Consider the following 16,332-nt stretch of genomic DNA (forward strand, 5'->3'; position numbering starts at 1 on the left):
TTGGAACCACGACTTTGTCTGGTGACAGCGATTTATTTCTGCAAGCAGCTTTAAAGTTCAGACATACCATTTTTAGATAGCAGTGACCAGTTAATTTCTAGAATAATAAATAACAAATGCTAAGAAGAACTGGACTTTGCTCAGATAGAGAGTCTGCGGGACTTGCTCTTCCCCTACACATTCCTTTCCTGCAGTGGCTTGGCTTCCTCCTCCAAGCAAACTGGAGGCAGACTTTGGCACTGCCTTCTCGAAGGACAAGATATTATTGGTACCTATGTGTGTATACATACATATATCCACATGTGGTTTGTATATACAGGTATATAACTGATGTTTAGATGCACATACATCAAAAAGCATGGTAATAAACATAATAATTATAGTAATAAATGACCTGGGGACTAAGAAGACATGAAGGGGCCATGTAAGAGGAGAGCTACTACCAAGATTGGTTATGAGCAGAGGCAACCACGTGCTTTTAAGGTTTCTTGGTCCAATTTTTAGGAGCTACTTACAGCAGTGGATTGGGATTTTTCTATTAGCAGATAAGAACTGAAGGTTGGACAGCATGACATAAATCCCTGAGGACACATTATTGTTCATTTGTTACAGAAACCTAAAAGGAGGGCTCAGCTTCAGCCTTTGGCGTCCTACCGAGACAGAGTATTGACTTTACACAAGTCCTTTCCTACGCTGTAAAATGTATCAAAATAAACATATTCATGCAGTTGTCTTCCTCCCCTCTCACCCCTCTCTCGCACACAAGCTCAAAACAGTACTGTGGAGAAAAAAAAACACAATAAGAGACACCTTTATCAGCCTCAGCCATCTGTGTTCCTTTAGCCTGATCCAACAATTTTGGCAGGCATGTGTGCAGCTTGCTCCTACCCAATATCATCCTTCCCTGCAAAAAAAAGTCCCCTCCCTCTTCCTCCCCTTTCCACCAGCACGAGGGTCAGTCTGTTGATGACAGGGCTTGAAATAATAAGGTATTGGTGCATATGTTTAATTATGATCTCAACACAATCACTTAACCTTATTCTGAGTAACTCCAACCCCACTCGATAACCTGGCCCAAAAGATATACAGATGTCAAAAACCCTTACAACTCTCAGTGCTGACCATAAGAATTATCTGGAGTTAAGAAATTTATACATAAAAATAAAATAAAACAAGCTAATTCCTCGAAAGTTTGAAGCACAGCAATTAAGAGATCTGTTAGTGAAAGAAAACAGTAGACAACACTGCCATAAATTAGTTTCTAGACAATCTGACATGACCCTACTGGGGTTAAAAATCTGGATTTTCATTAAATTTGTTCACTGAAATCATAAAGGTTCAAATTCTTTTCTCAAAGCAGACGGGCATAAAAACTTTCTTAAGCAAATTTCAAAGGGAATAGAATCATGCTCAGTAAAAAGTCATTTAAATACACACAGAAATGTCAGTCTTGAAAGAATAACAGTGCAATAAACTATTAAGTTTGCCTTCTGTTTCTAAACAGCCTTGTAATTGCAACACGTCTTCAACATTTCAAGAAGCATGACATTTTGATAGACTAAAAAGATATGTTGTATTTAAAAGAACAAAGAATGAGAAATGGAGAAAACACCAGGAAACCTGAAGTGTAATATTATAGAAGAAAATCCCTATGGAAAATTCAAGCTTTAAACACATACAGTACAGATGTAAAACATAGCTCTGGCATCTTATTTATTCCTCTGAACTATTTAAGAAGAATTCTCTTAATTTATCAAAAATGATCCAAAAAGGAGTTGACATGAAAAGCCCTCAACTCAGTTCTCTCTCTAGCTCTCCAAGGAACAATTTATCTCCTGGTACACTACAGGGGAAATAGAATCACATATTTCCCCATACACAGTGCCTATGGCAAATCTACTCCTCCAGCTTGAAGTAGTGTCTCTTTTATTTTAATATACACATATGCCCTGTGATGTAAACCTGGGTTTTTTTGTCTCTCCAGCTGCTTCAGGATGCTACACATCAAATTCCTGTTTTGACAGTCAATTACCATTGCTTTGTGTAATTCAGCACTATCTAGTGTTGGATGCTTTTTAAATTAATTTGGTCCCAGTAGGATATACATTCTGTTCATAGCTTAAAAAGAGGACTACAGTTTGTGTAGGTGAAATGTCATATACATTCTTAGAACTAACACTCTTCTCCTGGATTATATTTCAAGAAATATTGCAGCTACCAAAACTGAAATGTTTGCTTTAAAACCCGAAGAGGACTAGATATAAAGCATTTGCCTAAAATCTGAAGTTAATGTTTTACTCATTCATATTTTAAACAAAAACATCTTTAAAAGGCTTCAGAAGCATTAAAAATTAATATATCTCCAAAGGTGTACTTAAGGAAAGAAATTATTTTATAACTAAAATATAACACTCACTAGCAAAACTCATTGGTTGAAAAGCGGTCTTTTGTTCATTCTTTGCTTCACAGGAGGTGTTAAACTCGCATCAGCAGCAGTATCAGGCACAGTTATGCATCAGCCCAAAGAAGCTCCATATCTGAGGCCTGGCAGAGAGCCCCTGGCAGGATTGCGGGCCCTGCTCCCAAAGACAGGACTTGCACAAGGGTGCTCCAGCACTGGTCCAGCTCTGCTCTCCAGGAGAGAACACAGGAATGAGTCATGACGCTGTGATGGAGGCCTCCAAAAGCGGTCGCTCTCATAACACAGCTCATAAATCTCCTCTTCGATCCCATCAGCAACAGACACAGTTATGCTGTGTAGTATTAAGATGCCCCATAAAAGAGAGATCCAACTAAGGGCCTGGAAATGAGTCAAAAGTAACTTGTAAAACACTAAGTCTCCAGCTCGTCAGTTTTATCAGTGCTGTTCATACAGACCTAAATAAGAACAACGACAGGAGAGCTGGAGCACCTCTCCTATGAAGACTTGCTGACAGAGTTGGGGTTGTTCAGCCTGGAGAGGAGAAGGCTCTGGGGAGACCTTTGAGCATGTAAAGGGGCTACAACAGAGTTGGAAAGGGACTTTTTACAAGGACACAAAGTGATAGGAATCTTCATCACTGATCTGGTATCACAGGTACTACGGAAGAAACAAGTGGGTTCTTCTTACTTCCCTTCTGAATCTCCTAAAAACTAACACAAAGAGTCACACTGCTCGGCTTCCCTTGCCTTTTACACATTTCTTTGCTCGTAATGGCAAGTTGAGGCTTGCCTCCTGCTTGGGAGTGTTCCAGAGAGGTACCCAATGAGAACCAAAAACAGGATAGGCAGATCCTACAGAGAAAACCACAACATTGCTTGACCCAGTTTGGTCTCTTTCCAAGCCCAACCGAGTGCCTGAAGTGAGAACTATTTTGACACGCGCCTATACATGCATATTTAGAAGAGCATAGCCAGGCATGAGGCTGGAAAATGCGAATATATGAAATCAAGAGAACTACAATTTTGTGTTAAGGCTGATGATCCTTCCCATACTTGGCCCTGTGGCACATCTCAAAGTGATTCCCATTCATTTCACTTAAAGATCTGTGAGAAAAAACCCATCTTTGTGTTTCAGTTCTATTAGAGGATCCAAATCAACTTCCCAAGTCTCTTAGGAGTTATCTTCTCTCAACATGGCTACCAGAGGGAACCTAAATTTAGCCATGGGATGATGCCACCTCTAGGCCAGAGTGTAGAGGGGGGGAAGGTAATGCACTGCAAGAAGATGCTCTTCTCCAAAAGGAGCCCCTAAAGCTCCTTCCACCCGTCTGAGTCTAAGGGGCTGCTGAATGTTTTCAACATGAGCATGTCTTTCTGTCTGTAGGTCAGGATGGCAGCATTAAGTATAGTAGAACTCTTATCCACTTATTTAAGATCACTGTGTCAGTACAAGCAACAGCCTACTAACAGTTTGTATGTATGTGCAAGCACTGCAGAGCATGAAATGCTAAGGCAAATGCTGCTTTTCATTACTTTTTGCATAGCTGTTGGCACATAAATTACCACTTCATAATAGGCTCTTTGAAATTCTTTTGCATTAACTAATACCACTCTATGTATTTTTACAGTGTGATCATGGCTATCACTTTCCATCTGTTCTACTGTCCTTTTGGTATGTTTTTGCTCTGAGGAAGTAAACAAAAATAGATCACTATAAAAACAAACCTGCCTGACAGTCTAGACTGAGGGTCTAATTAAAAAAAAGATTTATTAGAATAGAGAGAAACATCACAGTAAAACAAAGACACAGTTTCTATAACATATCTGGTATTATTCTTGGCAAAGCAAAGTCAGGCTATAAATTTACTGAAACAAATCAGTATGGTACTGATGTACCATTCTGATCTGGCATCCCTTTTCCAGACTGCAGGAATGCGTTAGGAAAACTCTTTGTTTTACTTATATTTTAGTCACCATAAATTCCTTTTCTAATTAGAACCTGAGAGCATTAGGGCTTGTCTACACACAGGTTTTGCACAGACACAATTACAGGGGTAAGAAACCCAACTGAGTTAACAGTAATGCTACTCCCTAGTCTAGACACAATTAAAACAAACTGTACCAGTAGAACTATGTCATGCTGAGGACCTGATATAAATTGAACAGGCACCTTGCTACTGGAGAGGTGGGAAGTAGCCCTTGGAGTAGAGAGTCAAAATCCAACCTCTGAAAAGACTCCGAAGAGACCATGGAAACATCTGGAGCCTCCTTCTGTCAGTCAAGAGGGTGCAAGAATCCTTTGATGAGATGCAGTCTCAGAGTTCAAGATATGCATAGGAAACAGGAAAAGACAATAGCAAAGATTTCAGACGCCACCAACCACACAGTCTTGCCCCAGTAAAGCTACTGGTGAGAACTGGAGACACCTAAAGGGTGAGTAGACTTTGGTGACCAACTTCTGGAGCTCTTCTAAATGAACAGCCACCGATTGCTTCACCTAACACTAATCCATAGAAAGAAACCTGCACTCCAACAGCTCTGGGAGTATCATTTTACATGGAAAAGGGCTCACTTATTAACATCGACAGAACCCAAGAATCATTTAGAGATTTGTATGAAGAATTTAACACTTAGTAAAAATAAGCACATGAAAATTTTGCGCTGCTTTTTTGGCTATTATTTCTCGTGTTTGCATTAGAGACATGAAAAATAATATTTTCCGTAATAAAGAATGTTGTTTTTAAAAGTCTAGTAATTTTAACATAAAAATTATGAAGTGACCTCGCACACCAAAATGCCCAGAGGTTGCTAAAATAGCAAAGAAATGAGAAATTCTAGATATTAAGAACATGTAGCAAGGTAGAATCATTTAAGAAATTAGAGAGGATGAAAAAAGAGAACGACTTTGAACCGAAACACACAAATTAGTTTTGAATAATTTTCCACATAAGGCACATTCGTCTCCCCCTTCAAGGAAAGCTTGGAGATCCTCTTTCAGATCATGCAAGTGACAGCAGTAACTTAAATAATAAATCAGCTGTAGGAAGAAAAAACACTGGCTTTGGAGCTGGGACAAGGCAGCAGATTTTCATTGTTTACGCCAACGTTTCATAAGCAGTTTCCTTTGTCAAGTAACAATTGATGTGCCATGTATCGTTTAAGAATAAACTGATTTATAAATAGTATGAATAGAAGGAGTACCCCATTGTTCTTCTTTGTCCTGGTAAATGATAAGACTTCTCTGAAGTGGGTTTCAAATTCCCTTTACTAAATTTAAAGCCTTCTGTTAGCCAGCTTGGTAAGAAAAGCAGCACCTTCAGCGTTTCGCCCCCACCAGCGCACACTTTTTTCCTCTCTCAAACGGATGTTGAGTCTAACACCACATCCCTGAAGACATACCCAGCCCAAGCATCACAAGGGATGCATCGTGCTTCCATGGCTCAGGCTGTCTTTTCTGCAATGTTTTCTGTCATTCCTGCTTAGCAGCATATTCCCCTTCTTAGTCTGGGTTTCTGGAGCTCTGCACTAGAAACCTGCAATGGAGGAGACAGGTTTGAGCACCTCCATCTCACTCCCAGGTCCAGCGAGGACCTGCAGGGTGCAGAAGGGACACAAAGCTAGCTCAGCCACAGGATGTAGGCTGGGCTGAGACAAAAAAGCTCCACATCAACTATTTACACCATGCAATCATGGCTTTATAGCCGTGGCTGCAGTTCACACTGAGTCAAGGCAAAATGTCCTATGATTTTCTTTGCAGGAGGACAAGGCCATTCATTCTGCCTGTCTTCATTAATTCCCATTTATTAAGCCAGTAGTAAGCATTGTCTAAAATCCCCACATCTTGCCTGAATGAATAATGAACACTTCCCCAGTGTGGAAGTCCAAGCTTCCCAATAGTGTGAGTCACAAAGCACTTACAAGATGCAGCTACGAACACACAAGTGCAAAAGAAAACTCAGTGTCTCATGTTTCCCTGTCAGAGAATGAAGACAATCTCCCCTCTTTTGAGAGGATATTAACATTTACAGGTAAAAAGTAAGGATCACTGATCTGCCTCTCCAAGTATTTCCATTTTCAAATCAATACCACCACTAAATCTTTCATTTAAAGTTTATATACTTTATTCATTTAAACCCTTCTTCTCCCTTCCTTGGAAAGTATGAACCTACTAAAGTATATGAAAGATGTTTAACTGAACAAGTAGTTCACCTCCCAAACTCCTACCCTCTCACTTGGCGTACATATGTCACTATATATGATAGAGATAGATAGATAGATACACACATATAGGGAACATTGGTTCCTAGCAAATCCATGGCTTCCAAGGAAGCCATCCACTGAAGGGTTAAACATGCAAACTAGAGATCCTGTCTAATTCCATTTAATCCCTGGTAACACAGCACAGAAGATGAGGTATTGTCCCTGGGTTCCTATTATTGCTGCTAGACACAAAACAGGGTACAACATACGACCACCCAAAATATCCCACAGCATAGGATCATTTTTAAGGGAGGCAGGCCTGAGTAAAGTCGTGTGGTGGACAAGTGATGCCAATATGCATTAGTCATTCTATATTAAATATAAAATCATGGTGGTGAAACCCTCAGCCCTGCCTGAAGAGGATAAAAAAGAATTTCTGTTAGAGAAACAAGAAAAAGGAGTTAAGCAACTGCTGAGGGCTTTTTCTCTAGCAAAAATACTTAGAAAAGTATAAAATGGCAAGCAGAAGGTATCCCTTCAGGACACCTATATTATTTTTTTTAATCTGAGATCAACAGTGCAACACCTAATGATTAACAGAAGAGGGGGAAAAGCTAAGACTGATCACCAAACACATTCACACAATGTCAAATCCTCTGGTTTGTCACTGTAGATTACACAGAAATTGAATGAAAGTCCAAAATAAAATTTAAAAAAGCTTTCAAATTCAATAATTATATCCAAAATTATACCATTTAGCTGTAAAATACACTGGAAGAAACACTTGGGTTTTCTTTACAAATCTCAAATATTTGGTACTTGAAAACAGCTTTACCTTACTAGTTGCACTTTTGTGACACACCCCTGCACACACACTTTTCTCTCCGTATAGTAATAACAAGCACACAAACATACACAAGATGAAAGCTACTGCTAAAATAAATAAGCAGTACACAAATTGTAAATAAATGTCTTCATTTCTAAACTTTTTTTGCTGTTGCTTCACTGAAAACTGTCCAGTTTCAAGGCATGTCAGTTGCTTTGGGCTCAGCAAGGGATTCTCAAAGTCCTGCCATTGCAAAGCTATGCCCCTGGACCCTCAGTTCGGAAAGCTCTTACATAGGATCCTGAGAGACGTGCAATCAGTGGGTCTGTAGTCTGATCCTATAGGGCAAACCCCAGGGAAGGATGAGAAATACTGGAAACAGACTTTCTATTTCAGTTAGAGCACTAAGTGGATCTTTTCAATGTATCTGATATTATTAAAAAAAAAAATTAGTGTCAGAATTTAGGGAAAAAATATTCACACCATTTCCCAAGGACAAGGATTGATTCAGTTCTGGAGAAAGTGGTTTCATGCAAGCCTGCTCCTCTTTTATGCTGCCTGATGGCAAGACAAAGCCTAGCCACTGTTTCAAAGCTGTAAATATCTTTATTTCACACCAGGTATCTGTCACCCAAACCCATTCCTCAAGTCTACATTAGTCAAAAGGCCTATTAACTTTCTAACTACTGCTGCTCTTCACCAATCTCAGACAGCAGGTTTAACACTGGGTGGCTCTCTGTGCTCAATGGTTCACTCACACGCCATGGCACAATTAAGATGATTTCTGGCATCGGGGCAGAAAGCGTGGCGGGCAGGGAAGGACAATCATGTAAGTGAAAGAAAATACACAATACTCATGCTTGTATGCCAAAAAAGTAAAAAGACAAAAAAAAAGAAAAATCTAAACCAAAACCAACAAACAAAACCAAACAAAAACAAAACTTATATTAAAGTTATCTGGCACAGAGCTGTCAGGTACAGTGGTAGTAGACCTATAAGACTTTGTCTGCACATCTGGACTGATGCTTTACAACTTAATTCTCCTGAGGGAATATAAAAATCAGCCAGTCTTCATCTTGCCATGTATACATTAAAAAAAGTTGAAGCAATTATGGACAAAAGAACACTTCAGTTTTGTAGCTGTAGATATTCTACAGGTTCATGCACATTTATTGTCCCTCATCAGTGTTCTGGTTATACCACTGTTCAAACCATCACCTTAAAAACCAGGGCTGCAATAAAACACTAAACCTTCTGAATTACACATTTGCTGTGTGGATACCTTGGCATGAGTGAGCTTTAAGGTGGGTTGCTCACTTTTGGCTATTTTTTCATGTACATCAGACTAAACCCCCAAAACACTGCCATCCACGAGAAACATGGAAAAAAAGGCTGTGTTGCTTATTCAGCATCCACTGACAGTCGGCTTGCACAAAGAATGTCACTGTGGTAGTTCATGTTCATGTGTTGGACAGCAAAAGCCATTCCAGAGAAATCCAATCAGTCAAGAGAAAGACTGCATATGGTTATGTTTTTTAAAGTTGATAGTTGATTATAATTTATAATACAATTCTAAAGAAGCACAGTAAGCTAATTACATTTGGGAGAAGACACAATTTAGAAGCTATAAAGATACAACCAGTAATAAGAAATCCTAGCTCCCAATTATGGCTCTCAATGGTCTTTACAGAATAAAACATTTGCTTTTGATTTCAGAAGTGGTTTGTATTCAACAATGTAAAATTTGTTTAAAGTTTCAATGGTTGTTCTCTTCCCTGCTCAGCAAATACTTGTATTAAATGCTTTTACAACATGCAAGATTATTGCAACCATAGGGTTGGGACTCCTTTGAGTCCTTCCCAATCAATAAAGTCTTTGCTCAGACTCAAAGTTGAAGGATTATGATCCAAATACCCACTGACAAATGCCTGACCCTCAAAACAACTGTCTGTCAAGACAAAATATGACATAATAATAAGAAAAAAATTATAAAGGTCAAATCTTTGCTAGCATGGGTACGAAGCCTGTATAACAGGAATCTTCTCATAAAGAGCAGCACTCTGAGAACAGCTGATTTTTCAGTACACTACTGCACTTCAAAATGTGATAACCAACAGCACACAGCACACACACTAGGCTTGTGCTCTCTCACACGTGCTAAGAAATCTTTGAGTTTGAACAGTGCTAAAACTCCCTGCCGGATGATTACTTGGTAGAGCATCAGTCACTGCCAGTATAGCAGAGAGGTTACATACCTACACAGATCACACTCAAACTGCAGTAAAAACAACAAAAAAGCAGCTATGAAGAGGAAGAGCTACACAAGGAAGAATTAGAAATATCACTTCTGCTAAAAATCAAACAGAAGAAAAACCACAAATCACCACATTATCCTTGGTGGCTGAAAACTAAAGCATAATTCCCCCAAGTACAGCTGGGGGTAATGCCTGGGACCCACAGGGCTATGCAGTATTGAGGTAGCATGTTCAGCTGGCAAGGGAAATGGCTCAACCACTACATGCTACCAGCATCCTCTGCTGGTTGACCCACTTAGCAGTGCCAGCCCCAAATTTCCAGGAATGGCAAGTTAAATGGCTCATGGTGAAGCATAGAAAGCAGCTCCAGGAGACGGTGCAACTCAAAACAAACACAAGACTCTCTTTCATGCCAGGCTTCTCAGAATTCCCAAAGACAGCAGGAAGGATGTAAACGATCAGCTCTGTGGCTCAGAAGACAGAGCAAATAGAACATTTGTACCTCACACATGACACCTGTTTTCCACCCTTTGCTTTTCAAGTTAGTCAGGTAGAGAACATTTAAAGACCCTTCAGTCAAGGCAAATGGCTTTGTGATAAGGAAAGCTGCCAAGTAAAACATTATGCTTTTACCACCTGTCACATCCAGAAACAGAAACAAGACCATTTTCACACTCATCAGTGAGTTAGGTAGAAAAGCAACCTAAATTGGAAGCGTGTGAGGAAACCTATCATCTCAGGGTCTTAGCCAGGCAGGGATTGCAAGAACTTCCATGACTGGAGACACTAGACAAGCTGTTCAGAGATCAATTATCTACCAGCCAGTTTTCATGGCCAATACCGACATGATGACTGCAGCGAAAGAAGTTCAATCATAATCCTGGAATTACACAGGAGTGGAAGGACAGGGAAAAAAATTACTGAATAAGCCTTTACCTCTGCTCGTTGCGTGCGAGGCAAAACCGACGACTTTTCAATGGCATAAACATCCACCAAGTAGAGACGCGCCCCTTGCTCCCTGTCCAAAATGGCAGCGGTCTGGATGACTCCAGTATGGCGCCCGATGGTGAAGAGGCGCCCAAGACTCTTATCTTCGCATCGAACGGAGACGATGTAATATTCCACCTGAGCTTCGGAGCCCCGCGGACTCGCCGCTTCGATAGATATCACGTTTGTCCCAATGGGTTCACCTTCTTTCAAGATGGTTATGTATTTTGGCTGAGTGAAAACAGGCCCGTCAACCCCCTGCAGAATTATAGTCATTTCAGTGGTGGATTTTCTCCTTTCAGGGCCAAGATCCGTGGCAGAAACTATGAGATTGTATATGAGCTGAGAAGGCACCAAAGCTGAGGCTACTCTTAAATCTCCGCTGTAGCGATCCACGATGAAAGTCTCAGTATCTCCATTAACTATTTCATATTCCACTTCTCCATTGGCACCCTCGTCAGGATCCGCAGCAATAATTGTCGTTAGGATGGAGCCGATCACAACCGAGGGGTCGGCTGCGAGGGCATTTTGTGATACGAACACGGGAACATTGTCATTTTGATCTGTCACCAAAATGGTCACGTTCTTCAGAGCGAATCGCCTGGTCTCCACAGGAACGGCCTGATCACTGGCTTTGACTGTTAACTCAAAGAGATTAGCAAACTCCCGATCTATTTCAGCGTTGGTAAATATTGTCCCTTTCACTTCATCTATGCGGAAGTGATTACCCCTTGGCATCTGCTGAATGATTGCATACGTCAGCTGCCCATTAATATCCGCATCCGGATCATGGGCAGTCACAGAAATGACAGAGCTACCAACAGGAACATTCTCAACAATCGATTTAAAGATGTCTCCTGGAGGAAAATTAGGAGGATTATCATTGAAATCTCTAACATGTATTACCACAGACATAGTAGATGACCGCGGTGGCCTTCCTTGGTCTTTCGCTGTTATATTTAGCTTATACAGAGATTGAGTCTCAAAGTCCAGTTTCTTTGCAAGAAAAATACTACCGGTGTTGGGACTGATGCTAAAGGTCCCGTGGTTGTTTGTCCCCGTAATACTATAGTGCAGGTCAGCATTGTCACCTGAATCAGAATCAGTGGCAGTGACAGATGACACAAGTTCACCAACCCTCATATTTTCCAAGACATCCACTAACAAGGTTGATTTAGGGAAGGAAGGACTGTTGTCATTTTCATCCAATACATCAATGCTCAACATGCAAGTTGAACTCAGGGAAACCTCTCCAGAGTCTACTGCTTGGATGACAAGGGAATATGACGCAGTAGCCTCATGATCTAGTTTGCCTACTAAGGTCACTTGGCCTGTGCTACTATCTATTGCAAACTGATTTTCTTCATTTCCCTTGATTACAGAGTAGTGAATCAATCCATTAACCCCTTCATCAACATCTGAGGCAGAAACTCTCAGCACCTGTGTCAGATTTGCTGCCAATTCTGATATAGTAGCTTGGTAGAGATCTTTCAAAAATTTGGGGGCATTATCATTTATGTCTTTCATGTAGATCTGTACAGTTGCCTGATCCTTTAGAGGCTTTGGCAACCCCTGATCTGTGGCTATTACTGTAAGACTAAATACTGCAGCTCCCCTCTGTCTCATAAGAGCTTCTCTGTCAAACTGATGAGTGCTTCTAATCTCCCCAGTTACTGTGTTCAGCTCAAAATCTGGCTGCAAATGCTCAAAGGAATACCTGACCTCACCATTTGGCCCGAAGTCTTTATCTACAGCATTTATTTTACCTACATATGATCCACCTCTCTGCTCCTCTTCAAAATAAAACACATAGTTAGTACTGTTGAACAGGGGCCTGTTATCATTTACATCCTCCAGAATCACAGTAACATTCACAGTAGCATTGAGTGGTTCTACTGCTCTATCAGAGGCAACAACCAGTAAAATATATCTTTCCTGAAGTTCACGGTCCAGTTCACTTTTTATATACAGCTGACCATCTGGGAATATGCCAAAGGCATCCCCAGCATTTCCTTCAATTATACTGTAAGCTATTTCACCGTTCACTCCCGAGTCTTTGTCGGAAGCCTGTACCTTAAAGAACCTGGAATTCACAGGCTCTGACTCCAAAATGGTAATTTCATAGGAAAGCTGGTCAAACACAGGTGGGTTATCATTTACATCATGGACAGAGACAGTCAGGATAAAGTTAGAGGACAGCTGCGGCACCCCCATATCCGAGGCCAGGATTTCAACCTGGTAAGACCCAGCATTTATGTCAAGTGGCCCTGTTAAGCTTATGGCACCAGTTTGTTCATTGATTGAAAACAAGCCCTTCGGGTTTTGCTTAAGGCTGTAAAGGACCACGCCGTTAACACCTTCATCAGGATCAAGAGCTTTGGCCTGGAATATGGTATGCCCAGCTTTCCAGTTTTCAACCACATTTACACTTTCCACAGCATGAATGAAGTGTGGGGAATTGTCATTTAAATCTTTGACAGTTATATTGACCAGAGCATCGCCAGTTATCGCCCCACCACTAGCAACCACCTTCAGCTGGTAAAATGCTTGCTCCTCCCTGTCAATAATACTGGCTGTGGTGATCTGCCCCGTTGCTCTGTTGATGGCAAACATGCCCCTTTGGTCACCTGTCGTAATAAGGTAACTGATGTTGGTGTTGAGGTCCATGGTGGAAGCAAAAACAGTACCTACGTGGTAACCCAGGGCAACATTTTCAAAGACAACAAAACTGTACATGCCCTGGCTGAAAACAGGTGGGTTGTCCTGGGTGTCCAAGACAGTGATGGTGACAATGGCTTGGTTCTGCGACTGAAGATGGCCACCGTCAGTGGCCACGATCTGCAGCTGGTAAGCAGTTTTTTCCTCCCTGTCGAGGGCTATTTTTGTTGTGATGACCCCTGTCTGGCCATGGACCTGAAACCTGGAGCTATCTCCAGCTGAGATACTGTAGCTGACTGTCCCATTGGGTCCCAGATCAGGATCTGTGGCAGACACCGTGGTCACGTATGTTCCAGCTGGTTCGTTCTCTTGGATATGGGCAAAATATTGAACGGGGTAAAACACGGGGCTATTGTCATTCACATCCAGGACAGTCACATTAACTCGAGCTATTGAAGAAAGGGGAGGAGTGCCTAAATCAGTGGCCAAGACCTGCAGAGAGAAGTAAGACTGCTCCTCCCGGTCCAGCTGCGAGATGGTGCTGAGCTTGCCAGAAACAGGATCCAAGCGAAAAATCTGGCGAGGGGTCACAGAGGAGGGGCCAACTGCTACCAGAGCTGGTTCAGCTTCCTGCAGGGAGAAGCGGACAGTCCCATTGTCCCCCAGGTCCCCATCAGCAGCACTCAGGACAAGGAGCTCAGTTCCTGATGGGGAGTTTTCAGTCAGGGACACCTGGTAGCCCTCGGGTTGACTGAAGTGAGGTTTGTTGTCATTGACATCCAGGATGGTCACCACGAGCTGTGCATAGGAGAACTTGGGCTGTACGCCCTGGTCACGGGCACTGATGTTAAGCACCACCTGAGAAGCAGTCTCCCGGTCCAGCCTGCTGGAGATGGATGTGCCTGCACCATGTCCGGCACTGCCGCCCTCGGGGCCAGCTGTGGTGACCAGCCCGCTGTGCTCACTGATGTGAAACCAGCCGAGCTCATTGCCCGAGACAATGCTGTATTTGAGGTTGGCATTGAGGCCCGAGTCACGGTCCGTGGCACTCAGGCCCCGCACGTAACTGCCCAGGGGCACCTCCTCACTGATGTTCACCCTGTAGACTGACTGCCCAAAGACAGGTGGGTGGTCATTAATGTCATTCACAAAGATCACCAGGCTGGCTACTGAGGAGCGGCTCACGGGAGCTGCCACGGCCCCGTCAGGAGAAAAGCCAGAAGTGGGAGACCCTGGAGGTGGCGGTGGGGCCCCATAGTTATCCGCCACTGCCACGGTAAGGTTATAGGCTGGGATGCGTTCCCGGTCCAATGCAGCCGCTACCTTTATAAGGCTGAGGTTGGGTACCTTACTGCTGTGCACCTCAAAGTGCCGCTGCTCATTTCCCGCCAGGATCGACACTGAGATGTTCCCGTTGGCCGCAGGGGAGTCGGCATCGCTCACCGTCAGCAGGGCCACCACAGTGCCAGGGGCCGCATTCTCATCCACAGAGGCAAACCGGGACGTGGCCGGGAAGTAGCGGAACTTCACCCTGGGCTCGTTGTCATTGACATCGAGCAGGCGGATGAGGGCCTCGGCCCGGCCGCTCAGCGCCGGCACTCCTCGGTCCATGGCCTGGACTGTCAGTGAGTACTCCTGTCGCACCTCATAGTCCAAGCGCTCACGGATGCGGATCACTCCGCTCTCAGGGTCCACCTCAAACGGGAGGCTGCCAGCCCCATCCCCACCACCACTGCCACTGCCATCACCTCCTTCCAGGCGGTAGCGAATGTCAGCATTGGTGCCTTCATCAGCATCAGCTGCAGTGACCTGGAGAACACTGGCCCCAACAGGTGCATCCTCAGGCACTCGTGCCTGGTAAAGCGTCTGGCTGAAGATGGGGGGGTTGTCATTGATGTCCTGGACAGTGACGTTGACCTGCAGGTACCCTCGCCGACGGGGCTCCCCCTTGTCCTCCACCTGCACCAACAGCTGGTAGGTGGGGGTGGCCTCCCGGTCCAGCCCTCCACGGGAAACCAGGTGCAAGAAAGCTCCTTCACCGCTGGGGTTGAGGGTGATGTTGAGGCGGAAGCGGCCCTCCTCATTGCCGGCCACAATCCGATAGGAGCCGTGGTCTACACCATTGGTGCCACTGTCGGCATCGGTGGCTGTGTCCAGGATAAGCTGGCGCCCGCTGCCCGTGTCCTCCTTGAAAGTCACCACGATGGACGGGTCGGGGAAGACGGGCGCGTTGTCATTGAGGTCGAGCACCAGGACGCGCACCTCGCTGGGGTAGGTGGGCTGGCTGGAGAGCACCACCAGGTCCACCACGTCGCTGGCCAGGCTCTCGCGGTCGATGGTGGCGCGGGTGTGCAGGGCGCCCGAGGTGGCGTTGATGGCGAACAGGTCGTGGTGCTCGCTCAGGCGGTAGGTGAAGCCGGGCCGGGTGGCGATGGTGCCCACCCAGGTGCCCGGCGGCTGCTCCTCCAGCACCTGGAACACCTGGCGCGGCTCGGCGGCGGCGGCGGCGCTCCCCAGCGGCGGCAGCAGCGGCAGCAGCAGCGACAGCAGCAGCGGCGGCGGAGCCCCGCGGGCGGCGGCGGCGGGGCGGCCCATGGCGACCCGGGGGCGCAGCGCCCCGAGCCGGGGGCCCGGCGCCGCCGCTGCTCCCGCCGCTCCCGCTCCCCTCCCTGCCGCCTCTCTGCTCACCCGCGGACGCTCCGCTCCGGGTGCGGACGGCAGCGGACCCGCCGCGCTCACGGGACGCTCCGGCTCTGCCTCTGCCGCCGCCGCTCCTCCCGCCGCCGCTCCGGCGCTGGGGGGCGGCCGGGGGCTCCGCGCCGCATCGCCGCTCAGCAGCCGCCGCCGCTACCGCCGGGGGCCCCGCGCCCCGCCGCTGCCCCGCGCTGGCCGCCGCCCCGCTGGCATTCCCGGGCGCTCGGCGGCGGAGCGGGTCCCGAACGCGCGGCCGACCGGACCCAACTTTGCCCGGCGCTCATGGATCCC

General features: G+C 45.0%; 1 protein-coding gene across 1 annotated transcript in view; it reads right to left on the reverse strand.

Moving 5' to 3' along the window:
* The window catches only part of FAT4 (FAT atypical cadherin 4), a 129,783-nt gene extending 113,709 nt beyond the window's left edge, over nt 1-16,074 (reverse strand). The window contains exon 1 of the mRNA XM_051794431.1: nt 10,639-16,074. Within this exon, the coding sequence (XP_051650391.1) occupies nt 10,639-15,942 (5,304 nt within the window). The 5' untranslated portion in view covers nt 15,943-16,074. The remainder of the gene's footprint in view (nt 1-10,638) is intronic.
* Nucleotides 16,075-16,332: the final 258 nt, after the last annotated feature.

Source organism: Manacus candei, unplaced genomic scaffold, assembly GCF_025592945.1.
Source record: "Manacus candei isolate 608988 ecotype Guabito, Panama unplaced genomic scaffold, ASM2559294v1 h1tg000039l, whole genome shotgun sequence".
In the NCBI taxonomy this organism is placed as follows: Eukaryota; Metazoa; Chordata; class Aves; order Passeriformes; family Pipridae; genus Manacus; species Manacus candei.